Raw genomic sequence first — 13,448 nt, forward strand, 5'->3', positions numbered from 1 at the left:
TTTAAGAGACAATCAGAATACTGAAAACCTGTCAGCTAGGATTAGTAGCAGGAAGAGACTGCCTAAAAGTAACTTCTATTAAAAATAAAATCACTATTTCTTCCAATTAAATCACTAATCCCCAAAGAAAATATTTCCCCCCTAATTCTTTGTTGTTGATGTTCCAGAGTGGGCCTGATTTCCTTTGAGAAATCTTTCAAGCTTGGTATATTTTTATGATTTTGTACCTTCCAGCCATTAAATACTGTTGTATAGTAAATTTGATTCTCAAAAAGAAATGCCCCCCTCCCAAAACCATGGAATTTTTTTTTCGTTTTCCCAAGATAATTGGAATAATTGCATCAATTAAAAGATATCGATAAACAAACTAAGTAAGCCACTATACGTCCTGAATTCTTTCTTTATAATGGCTGTATACTAGAGTTCAAAGTATCACGCTAAGCAATCACCTGAAATACATAAAGTACAACTTTAAACAGATAAATAAATCCTGTTTTTAAATACATTTTAATTCCTTCTGAAAGCCAGTCTTGCAACATTTTAATAGATATTATGTAACTTTTCGTTGTCTCCAGAGCACAAGACCCTAAATAAGTTAACTTAAATGTGTTTTCTCAAATAATGATCTTTCAACTCTATATACTACCTTTACCCAGGGCTATGTATTCTCTACCACGAATTGCCAAATTGCCTTCCAAGCGTTTCTCAGTCCTCGAAGGTTTTAAGAAAAATTGTGACACTCGGACCTGTCTCTCCTGTAACATCTCACCCTGCCCTGACCCTTTCTCGTTCTTCCAACAGAGGTGCGAAACTCGCCCTCCAGGCGAGCCCAAGAAAAGAGGGCGCAACTTGCAGCCAAGAATGTGGTATTTGCGTGAATGACGGTGAGGAGCCCGACACCCGGGAGGGTCGGGACAGGACCCGTATGGTCTGCACAACGCGGGATCCCCTCGCCTGAGGACGGGAAGAGGCACCGGGCACTGTGAGACGCAACGGCTCAGGGTCAGCAGCGATCCGGGAAGCACCTAAATTCCTTCAAGTTGCAAGACAGCTCGGAGACACTGGGCCGGGGAGAGGGGAGCGCCCAGGCTAGCGCTGCCCAGGGTCCTGCCAGTAACGCCCCCAGGGAAAGTGAAGCGGCTCCCTGATCCGGCCCGCTCTCCGGGGGAGAGCGATGAAGACAGGAAGCCAACTCCATGACAGGCTCTCAGCCCCCTTAACTACATATTCACGCCCGGCACAGCCCAGGTACAACCGAGAGAAAAGCACCCGGCAGCGTTTCAGCATTTTACCTTGTGTTTCCGTCCCAGCCGACCGCCATGTTTCACAGAAGCCCGGGTCGCCCGGGTTCCCGTTTACCCAGAAATATCGCGAGAACTAAAGCGACTACCACTGCTGAGAGCATCCGAAGACAGTGTCGAGTTCTCGCGATATGCCCTTTGCTGACGGAGTGTATTGTGAATTGAGAGGCGTGGTCAAGATGAAAGGGGCGTGACTAAACAGACCGGAGGTTGAAACTTATTTTAGGTGTAATCACGTGGTGAGTAAGGAATCATCATCTCTAGGAAGCGACAGATTTACCTCCGGACTGACACCTGGAGACCACAGAACAAACCTCTCTGGACTCCATCCTGCACTTCATTTCTGATGAAAGACTTGGGCGCAGGATTTATAATTTGGAATCCTCATGCGTATCACTCAGTCTCTGCAACACGTTCCCTGTCTTTGCTTCCTTATTTCCCCCTATTGAGAATATTTAAGCTTCCTTTTCCAGATGTAGGTGACGCTTTTAACTGTTCAATGTTTTTGTGTTCCAGATAGTATGCTCCTTAAAGCACATCGTTCTCACCCTTTTATTGCCAATATGTACTATGCAGTCAAATATTTCCTGAGAAAATGCTTCATTTATCTGTTCCTAACACTTCACAGTGTAAGAAAGGTTAAATAGGAACTGAGAGTAAGCACATATTACCAGATTTTTCCGAACAGATAAAATCCAATTGAGATTTTAATTTTCTGATTGATTGACCAGAAAAGTCTTACAAAGGCATAGTGATGACTAATACTTATACAGTAAGCACTGATTTTTTCTTCTTCCAGTAAATACTTTACTTACCTTATTTTATTTAATGGTGTAAGACAATACCGTTATTTATCTGTTTCATAAATAAGGAAATTGAGTAGAGTGGCAGTTAAGTGATTTACCCAAAGTCAGATAGCTGGGAGAGGCAGAGAAACATTTGACCGCAACACTAAACTGCCCTTTTATGTAGTGAATCAACATTTATTGAAATGTTAAGTTTTACTAAATTGAAACTGTCCAAGAATATAAGGAAAAATAAGCAATTTCCACTGATGCAATTTCATTTCCAGACTTTGTCAGGATTAGTCCAAAAATTTTAAATCACCTTTAAGTTGATTTATTTCTACCTCCCTCACATATTTAAGCAGCAGCATAGTGTAGTGCTTAACATCATAGACTTAGGTACTTGCTCCTTAATTCTTGACTACAGCTTAGAGAAAGAGGTACAAATTGTTTTGTAAACCATTGAAATAGCCTAAAATTTTATCTAAAAGTGTAAAAATCAAGTGATAAGCCTGATAAATAATTTCTTAAATGTCTATTGCTCATTGAAATTGTAAAACTTACAGGTACTTTTTCTGTGTGCAGGGAATTGTTCTGTATGAATAAAATTAATAATTTTATGAACTGAATAACATTTCCCTTGATGTCTTCCAATGTTTACCAAACTGGAAAAAATAGTAAAAGTGTATATTATAGTTTTCAGTTATGACATATACATGGTACACTAGATATGAACTTCATGACATTTCAGATTGTAAATTCTCAGGAGGCATGAAACAACATTAACTTTCTGTGACTGATGTTTAATACTGCATGTATGAAACACATCAGATCCAAGTTCCTCAAAACAAGGGTTGGGGAAAGTGACATTGAGTTCTTTAGTACTGACAAGAGACTTATTTTTCAATATACTGTTACTTGGTTTTTTTCCCATTTCTAACACAATTTTGCCTTGCTGCTACAGTGTTTCTCCTACAGTGACAGATGCTATCCAATCCCTATAGGCAGAAATTCTGGTGAAGACCATTGGTGCAGTGAGATGGCAGTTACTGGTTCCCCAGCTCACAATACGGATGAACTTGTACTGCCCATCCTAGGCACATTGCAGTGGTCCTCCAGAGTCTCCTTGCAACCAGCAAAGAGAGAAGTTCTCCTGGCAGCAAGATCTATGGTTGAGGGTAACCCCAACTGCAGAGGATGATCAGACAGTGTGTCTCTGATTTCTACTCACAACAGCATAGGGAACCACAGCCACTCACGAAATCGGCTGATGTTACAGATATCTGAATCATATTAATATCTGTATTTTAAAGAACAGGCTAAAAGATACATTGAGCATATGTTCATTTAATGCTGACAATAAAGTGTGCCAAGCAGAGCCCACCTGGTGTGGCTCACTGGTTGAGCATCGAGCCATGTACCAAGAGGTCACCACTTTGATTCCCTGTCAGGGCACATGTCCAGGTTGTGGGCCCAATCCCCAGTGGTGGGCATGCAGAAGGCAGAAGGCAGCCAATTGATGTTCTCTCTCATTGATGTTCCCATCTCTCTCTCTTTCTCCCTTCCTCTCTCTCTCAAAAAAAAAAAAAAGTGTGCCAAGCAGAAAATTTCAAGCATCTACTAAATATAATGGCTAAAAGATAGTTTTGAATAATATGAAAACATTTTTATATTTTCAGTGCTCTAGAAGTAGGTCGTTTGAGCTAACTAATTCAGTGTGAAGCCAAACCATAAGAAAAGATTATTTTTATAGGTCAAAAACAGATATCAATTTCACATAGATCAAATAAGCAAATGAATTCCTTCTGATAATTGAGTTCACTTCGAGTATCAAATTAACAATCACAGCACATCAACTTAGCAATGCACTTATTCTTTTCACTTTTCCCAATAGACTAGTTATTTTTACATAATCTTCACACCCATTTAACATTTTTACCAGCCTATCATTTCAGAAAAATGTCTCATATCTTTGGGAATAGGCTCATATCTTCAAGCATGGATTTTCACAATAGTGGTGAACTGTTATGAAAACAATTGTGTGTGTGAATGTGTGTTCACAGTGCAGTTAGAGAGTAATTATATATAAATGAGATGCACAAATATTTATTAGTTAATAAAATCACTAGCTATTCTTCACAAATTTTATAAGTATTAATGAATTAGTATCAGTGAATTAACATCAGTTAATATGATGACCTAAAACCCAAGCAGTGACCTTTGGATCCATTATGAAAAATACTGTTTCTACTATAATTTCTAATAAAAATACAGAAAAATTAAAAATGAATAGACAGTATACTCAGACTTCACATATCTTTGTTTGGATGCTGATCTTAGAAGAGGTAGTGAATATACTCATCACATGGTTGCATTAGTCCCCACCCAGCAGTCACACATTTGGAAAGCAAATTTATTTTATTGTCTTTCCTGCTAGACAGGTTGGAGATACAAACTCCTAATGAAAAAGGTGAGAAAGAAAGAGGCAATTATCATTCAGTCCATAGGATTAATATTAACATTGTTTGCTTTTCAGTGATGACTCTAGAAATATCTACTCTGACCTACAGTAATGTACCCTTTTTAACCCTGTAATTTAATAAATAAGTCTCCCAGAAGATGACATCTGTTAATCACTCAGAAGGGATCATCCCAACTTACGTTACCCTTTTGCTCCAGGTAGTTCCACATCCTGCTAGGACTGTAGAAACATATGCCCTACCCTGAGATGTGGGGCTCCTGGGTTCTCATCCACAACCATTTTTTAAAATGTGTCTGCCTTGTTGTTGTTCATATGCCTTCAGGACATCACCTTGTTGAATTTGAGATGACAGTGGAAGAGAATATAATTATCTTCTTTCTTCAACTATATTACATGAGGAGTGGGGGAAATGACATCTGTAGCAATTTAAACCTTTTATGCATTTTTATAGCTAATAAGTATTTTATATCCAATAAAGGCATACTATAAACTCTATTTATATTTAATACATTTAAACATTCCCATTTTTCTTATCACCAAAATTTGTATACACATGAATATTGTGGGTCTATGTGTGTGTCTGTGTGTGTAGACACTACACACAATGCACTAAATGCAGGGCTCCCGTTTTCCCAGGTGTTTCCCTTCACTCTTACCCAAACTTTAACACACTAACACTTCGGAACACCTGCTCTTCTAGACCACATACAAAATGATTTGCCCTCGACTTTTACTGCTATCTCAATAAAATCACATAGATCTCTTTGTACCATGTCTGTTCTTGTCTTACTCATTTCTCCGCACATGTACCAACTGGGCCAACTTTTATGTTATGCTGCCTTCACAGATCATCATTGATCTATCACATCATTTCCTGCCAAATTTCCTGGAGCTAAAATAAAACTTCTTCCCTCTACCAAGATATTTTTTAATTGGTCATTGTTCCTGTTCTGATTTTCTTCATCTACTAGATTATGGTTTATCATTCATATCATTACAGATAGATCTACCACATCATCATTTTTAAAAAGCACACCGTATTCAGATCAATGTGTCATAATTTATTAAGTATAAAAGGGCAACAGTATGGATTCTTGTAGTGATAGAAATGTTCTGTATCTTTACTGTATCAATGTCAATATCCTGCAAGATGTTACCACTGATGAAAACTGGCTAAAAAGAACATTAGTGTCTCTATTATTTCTTACAACTGCATATGAATCTACAATTATCTCAACATAAAAAGTTGAATTAAAATAAATTTTAAGCCCTGGCCAGTTTGGCTCAGCGGTTAGAGCATCGGCTTGTGGTCCAGAGAGTCCTGGGTTGGGTTCCCGCTAAGGGCACGTACCTCGGTTGCAGTTTGTCCCTGGCCCTAGTTGGGTGGTGTGGGTGGCAGCCACTCGATGTGTCCCTTTCACATCGATTGTCCTTTTCATGTCGATGTTTCTCTCTCTCTCTCTCCCTCCTACTCTATCTGAACAAAATATCAAAATATGTCCTCGGGCCCTGGCCAGTTTGGCTCAGCGGTTAGAGCGTCGGCCTGCGGTCCTGAGAGACCTGGGTTCGGTTCCCGCTAAGGGCACGTACTTTGGTTGCAGTTTGTCCCCGGCCCTGGTTGGTCGTGCGGGTGGCAGCCACTCGATGTGTCCCTTCACGTCGATGTTTCTCACGCTCTCTCCCTCCCACTCTATCTGTACAAAAAAAATGGAAAAATATCCTCGGGTGAGGATAAAAAAAAAAAAAAAAAAAAAAAATGTCCTCGGGTGAGGATTAAATAAATAAATAAATAAAATTTAAAATCAGGATAAGGAGAAAAAATATATACTGATGTCAGGTCTCCATTCCTGAGATTAATTGGTTCAAAATGCATCCCAGCCTATAATTGTTTTGCTTTGTTTTAAAGCAGGGGTAGGGAACCTTTATTCTGACAAGAGCCATTTGGATATTCATAACATCATTCTCCGGCCATACAAAATTATCAATTTAAAAATTAGTGTGCTATATTTCATCAGGCTAATTTGGTGAGGTGTGTGATATTAGCTGGTATTGAATCCTCACCCCTGTTTTAAAGCAACCTAAAAGACTGTAATGCACAGCCAAGGTTAAGAAGCACTGTTCTAGATGCTGTCACTGACTCAGTCATAAAAGCACAAAGAGCAAATGGTGAAGTGAATCACAATTAGGTTTTGCAGGACAGGTGCACTAAAAAGACACACAAAGGGGGGTGAGGCTATTGTCAGAGGACCAGTCCGAGAATGCAGAAACACTGGAGAGAGTTGGAGTAAAGGCATGGGTATGAAAGTGGGGACCAGTTACAGTTCCTCCAATATTTCTCACTAAATGTTCCCATGTGCTAAGCAGGTAGGTGGGTTACTGTTATTTCCTTTCTATGAGTGATAAAGCTGTGGCTCAGAACAGTTACACCACCTGCCCAAGATTGCACGGCTACTAGAAGAAAAAGCCAGATGAACACTTTCATGGTAGCTTTGGTTTAAATAAACATTGTAAAAGGACAAAATTTTACTAAGTCATGAAGGTACAGAGAATTGAACATCTGTTGGTTCAAATTCCTGTTCTAAGTTTTTGAGTTAACCTCATAGGATACAACAGTCTCAGAACAATAAATAGACCAAGTTAAAAACATATTTCTTTGACATCTTCTCTAGATCTCCATTAATTAAAAACACATAAAGAAAAAAAATGTTTATGCAGGTGCTCTTAGAGAAAATATCTTAGAATATAAGAACTCCGAAATAACTTCAAAAATACATACAGCACTTCTAAGCAAGATGAAAGACATATATGGGAAAGTTTAAATTATGGAAAAGAGTTGTTCAGACTGATCGGGTTGGACGGGTTTCTCCAGATGCACCATCATTAAGAGGAAATTGTGTGAAGCCAGGGTGTGTGCAGCTCTCACTGGTACCAAATCACTATTTCCTGCGTTCAAGAGCTGACGTCTCCCTATTACCAGGTTGTCCATGACAGCACTTGTCATAAGAAAAGGGAGTGGGAGAATAGATAGCACTTTTAATGAGGCCGGAACTTCTCAAAAGTACTAAAAATATATTTTGAAACACTTCTTTTTTCCCCTTTTCTGTGTGAATTTATTGAGGTAACACTGGTTAGCAAATTATACATGTTTCAGGTGCACAATTCTACAACACATCATCCGTGCACTGTACTGTGTGCTCACCACCCCAAGTCAGGTCTCCTTCCAGCACCTTTTATCTCCCCCTCTACGCTCCTCCACCCCCCCCCCAGGCAATTTCTAATCTACATTAAAATCTTGATTATCTTGAATTCTTAGAAAATGAGAGCTTCTCATTAAATCCTTAAGAAAAATTTAAATTATCTACTTTCCTGCCTTCATAACATTAGATAACATGATGTAGTATTTCTTTGACAATTAAGATTCATGATGCTTTAAGGTAATAATTCTATATATTATTACAATCGTAATATTACACATTATATTATATGTTTATAGAATGGTCACTGAAAGCTATATTTACTCCATAATACAATGTTTCTCAAAAAAAAAATCTAGGGACTACATGCATTAAATCTGGCATGTGCATTTATTAATTTATTTTTATTTTTCTCTTCATCAGGCAAATAATTTATTAAATTCCCAGTAAATACACACACACACACACACACACACACACACAAATGGTCTCTGGATGTATGCCAACACAAAATAGACAATCATATATAAATTATACAAAGTGGATATAGTATATGTTTTCTTTTTCTTTTTAAACAATGGAATTTTATTTTGATGAAAACCTTGAGTTTACAATCATTTAGTAAATAAAGAGCAAACACTACATTTTCCTGACTCATAACTCTTAAGGGAAAAAAATCATTAGTAAATAAATATCTGTGAACGGTTTAAGGGTAAGGCAAACTGGATAATAAACCACCCCTGATGTTCACACTCCCTGCGTGTGACTCACGCTAAAAGGGTGAAAATGGCACTGGAGATAACAACAGTGAAGATATGGGCATTGGATCTCATTTTAATCATTCAAATAAGCCCAATGATAAATATTCATTTTTTTTGTTCTTCAAGGGCATTAAACTATACACATTTTACTGAAGGAATACTTTTATTGAAGCACTTATTTAAGTTACATTGTGCATCACAACTATAAAAATGGCTCGAACAGTTCCATTTAACCACCATTTATAAAGTGCAACTATATAAAATTCTGCATTTTATCTGGGGTATGACATATCAATCTAGACTGAAAGTACCACAGCTTCCAATTTCCACCACTTTGAAAAGATCTAGATGTGTGAAAAAGGACTGTCCCCCATACAAAGAACCAATTTCACAAACCTACTGGTAAATAAACACATTTATATAACTGGAACCTCAGTATGCTAGAGTTGTACTCATTTTAAAAAACATTCAGCTACCTTTGGTCTTTAAGAAAGCCTACACGACAATATCCTAAACATTGTTATGTGCATCTCGCGATGAAGAAAGTGGCCTTGCAGTGCAGAATGAGGAGAGTGCAATTCAAGGAACATCAGCATCTCACAGCATTGGACTCTGTGCATCAGGATCGAGGTCATTGTTGCCCGAAGCGGGATGGATGGGGAGAACATCCAGCTCATCCACTTGCGGAGTTGGGTGCATGACTACCAGCTGGTCCTGGGGAATGTCTGCAGCAGCTGCAGCAAGGTTGGTGATAGATTTACTCTTTAAACACTGAAGGTCTACATGCCGTCTCTTTCCTTCTTCCTTCTTCCTTCTCCCAAGACATTCGAATAAAGGTCTTTGGACGTAGTTGTAAATCACTTCTGGGTGGCCCCCAGGCCTTTTCTTTATTTTTTCTTTATAGGTAGGATAACCTCTATTCCCAGTCTAATCTTCTTAAGACCCCTCTCCTTCAGAACTGATTTGGCCACATCTCTGTTTTCATTGTACTTGAAAAATCTATATAATTTTGTGCTATAAATAATTTGTGAATATTCTCCCATGTGGGATGGATACTCTTCATTCCAATCAACCACATCATTGTCCGTAAGCACCACTATGTGGCATTCTTGTTCTCCACTTTGGGCACTAGCTACCATGAGAGGCAGGATCATTTCTTCTAGATACAATTCAAATTGTGTACTAGCACCATCATTTGATAACTCATGCATTAGGGCACTGAGATCTCTATATTTAATAGCACTATATTTAAAAGAGATACAAAGATAGTCACGTTTCTCTCAGTTCAGGATAGGCGTGCCATCAGGACAGCGGATTACCCTTGTTTTATAGTAATCCAGAATAGCTCGAAATGCAGTGGAGCCAAAGCCCTCTGCCACCTCATACTCTCCCTTCTCATTGGGACGTGTAAAGTATGTTCTTTGCCAGATCCAAACATCCTGCCCAACATTGTATTTGGTTATGCAGTACAAATGGATGGGTCTGCAACAAATCTAGTATTATCCACTATCGGTGTCACTCTTTCTGACGTTCTTACACTCCGGGCTCCTTCTTTTGCATTTTCATATACAAACGCCATCTCCCCAGATGTCTTACAGCTACCATCTGAACTTGACCGACTACTATTCCTGCTGCTCTTCCCAGCACTGCTACTGGAACCATTTGGAGATGCTTTCTGAGGACGAGGACTGCCTGGACAAGAGGAACTGTGATCTTTTTCTTGTTCAACATTGTGCTGTGGTGTTGGAGAAATAACATCTCTAATACAAGGAATGAGCTGAGACTCTGTTCTTTCAAGAGATGAATCTCGTGATCTGTCACTTGACCTTCATCTGTCTCTTGATCTCTCATGTCCCCCACTAGCACCATGTAGACTCACTTTGGTGTGGTCGACAACTCTTTTAGCAACATGTGTGGGAGTACTTGAAAGTTTATAATCTTTACAAGGTCTACTATGCAATTTCTGATCCCGATTCTCTGGATCACTGGAGGTACTGTCATACGGATGAGGCCGTCCTGCCATCCCACTTCAGGTTTGCTCACACTACTGCTCTGAAAGCACACGTGTAGCACCCATAACCTGTAGTCCTCCTTGAGCGCCCACGGAGGGCCTAGGCAAAGCCGGGGCCAGCAACACCTCCGCTTCCCCCTCAGCGGGATCCCTTTGGAGGTGTCTGTAGTGACGGCCACTGAGGCAGCCGTGGCTCCCAGAGCCGCCAGGTGGGTTACAGGCTGGCTCCTAATCTCTATATGTTTTCTTTCTAAGACATGTTAAAAGTTCTGAGGTATAACTTAGTTGGCTACATTGTTGAATATAAAACTAAAAATTTCTTGAAGTAATGGGTTAAGGTCAGTTTTTTAATCAATACAACTTCACAGAAGCATCAACTAAAATTTTTATAAAATAAAAATTGCTCTTATTTTACTTACTCTTTTAAAGAAGTTTTCAGAATTTTGATTAAGGGGTTAATAGTTACAGAAAAGGCAAATTAATCACTTCTCAGGAAATGTAAGTACAGCTCATAAAAGTAGGCCTGCTAATGGGAAGGTTCTCCTTGCTCCTGTGCTTTGAGACCCCCACCCCCACCCCAACATGCATTCCTCAATGAATAGTCCTTGAGAGCTTAGCTCCTGGTTCATTGTCACCATCTCCAAGGTTACCACTGCCATAATTCTTGGTGATTTTAATACCCAGCTAGATAATCCTTCCCATCATAGTTCCTCTAGTGTCCAGATTCCAATACTCCTACAAATCCTAAAGATCCTATAAGCCTTTGCTGTTAGAATTTTTCCCTGTCCTTTGATCTCACCTTACCATTATACTTACCTTCTATCCCTCAATTCTTCTTTAAAAATTATAGTTTGCCTTCCACATTGTTTAGTATCAGTTTCAGGTATATAGCATATGGTTAAATAATCAATTACTTTATAAAGTATTCCCTCACTATTTCAAGTACCCACCTGGCACTGTGCACAGTTATTACAATATTATTGACTATAATTTCTATGCTGTTCTTTACATCTTGTGACTATTTTGTGAGTACCACTTTGTACTTCTTAATCCCTTCAAATTTTCATCTAGCACCCAACATCTTTCCCCTCTGGCAAACATCAGTCTGTTCTCCGTATCTATGAGTCTGTTTCTATCTTTTGTTGTTATTGTTGATTTAGTTTGCTCTTTAGATTCACATGTTAAGTGAAATGATGTGGTATTTGTCTTTTTTTGTCTGATTTATTTCATTCAGCACAATACCTTCTAGGTGCATGGCATGTACATTTAAAATTCAGAGTCCCAGACATAACTCATAAAATCAAAATTCAACATTAAGATTCTAAGATTCCATTTATAGCAAACTCCCCAGGTAATTTTAAGCACATAAAAGTCTGAAAACTGCCTTAATAAGGATGCTTTCTTATGATTTAAGAGTAAGAGTTGGGGATGGTGAAGGAAATGAGTTTTTGATTTATTGAAGGTTCCTGTTCACCAAGATATTTGAGCAGGTATTTTTATTCTAAAGCCTATTTTAGAGACACTGAAGACATTACATCTACTCACTTAGCTATGGGACACTGTACAATGGTATAAACCATCTCACTACTTCTGGGAGGCTGGTAAGAAAAACATCAAGCTAACCCTTCTGAAGAAGATGTTTGCAGATATTTCCACATCACACTGAGAAAAAGATTCAGATAAAATTAAAGAAAAGGTGCTTCTTTAAAAGGACATTCTTTAAAATTAATAATGGAACTAACATATGATCCAGCACTTCCACTCTGGGTATTTATCTGCAGAAAAAAACCACATAAATTCGAAAAGATATCTGCACTCCCATGTTTACTGCAGCATTGTTTACAATAGCCAAGATGCAGAAACAACCGGAGTGTCTGTCAATGCAGTAATGGATAAAAAAAAAAAGTCACACACACACACACAATAGAATATTATTCAAGTATAACAAAGAATGAAAATGTTGCCATTTGTGACAAGATGGGTGGATCTGGACGATATTATGTTAAGTGAAATAAGTCAGACAGAGAGAAAGACAAATACAATGTTATTTCTCTTATATGTAGAACACACACACACACACACACACACTAAAAAAAAAGCTTAATAGGTACAGAGAACAGATTGGTGGTTGGCGGTGGTTGGCAGAGGTAGGGGTTGGAATAGAAAAAAATGAGCAAAATATTTTTTGTTTAAAAATAAAAAATAAAGGGCATTAAACATATTATTTGAAACTTTAAATGTTTATTTTGGGAGTGGGTGAAAGATCAGACAAGTTAGAACAGAAGAGCAAGAAGAAAAGAAATCCACATTTGAGCAACCCCTATGCTCTGGATGTGGTGTTAGGAGACTCATGAGAAAATGTTAAGACATCATTATCTCCATTTTTTTTAGAAGAGGAAAGAGACGGGAGTTTTTGCTAGTTGCTTATTAACTAAATTACACCTAGAAGCAGGAAGCAGCTTTTAAAATTAAAAGCTATTAGTACTATGTGTATTAGTGAAACCCAGAAGGTTTCATCAACCTAATACAGTATGTCCATTTGCAAGTGGAAGCTTAATGCTTAAAGTTTCTTGTGACATGAAGCGAGCAGGGTTTGCCCACGGGGGGGCCCTCAAAGAGCTCCAGCACCCCGCACCACACAGGCACGCACCTGAAGTTACAGCGTGCGGCTGTCAGCACCCACTGCTTTGCAATCAGAGCACCTCCGTAGTCATGTTTCCCTTGGTGCTGCCAGGGCCTCGACATTGCAGGTGCAGCATGACCACCAGCCACCCTGGGCTCCCCAAGCTCTGCTGATGGCTCATCTGTATTTCTCTGCGACTCCTCTATTACAAATGGGTCGACAACCGGAATTCCACATTTGTCTTGGGTTGGCCATCTTTCTGTGTTGTTTTCTACTGTCACTCCTTAGAAA

At 38.8% G+C, this 13,448-nt stretch overlaps 2 protein-coding genes and 1 pseudogene across 2 annotated transcripts in view; all 3 read right to left on the reverse strand.

The window, feature by feature from the left end:
- The window catches only part of ERGIC2 (ERGIC and golgi 2), a 40,931-nt gene extending 39,533 nt beyond the window's left edge, over positions 1–1,398 (reverse strand). The window contains exon 1 of the mRNA XM_036252682.1: positions 1,293–1,398. The gene's annotated coding sequence lies outside the window, so the exon portion shown is untranslated. The remainder of the gene's footprint in view (positions 1–1,292) is intronic.
- A 7,722-nt stretch (positions 1,399–9,120) lies between these two features.
- On the reverse strand, positions 9,121–10,546 carry LOC118624592 (annotated as a pseudogene).
- A 2,541-nt stretch (positions 10,547–13,087) lies between these two features.
- OVCH1 (ovochymase 1) overlaps positions 13,088–13,448 on the reverse strand; it is a 67,212-nt gene continuing 66,851 nt past the window's right edge. Inside the window, 1 exon segment of the mRNA XM_036251513.1 lies at positions 13,088–13,440. Coding sequence (XP_036107406.1) covers positions 13,088–13,440 — 353 coding nt within the window.

Source organism: Molossus molossus, unplaced genomic scaffold, assembly GCF_014108415.1.
Source record: "Molossus molossus isolate mMolMol1 unplaced genomic scaffold, mMolMol1.p scaffold_m16_p_10, whole genome shotgun sequence".
Taxonomy (NCBI): domain Eukaryota; kingdom Metazoa; phylum Chordata; class Mammalia; order Chiroptera; family Molossidae; genus Molossus; species Molossus molossus.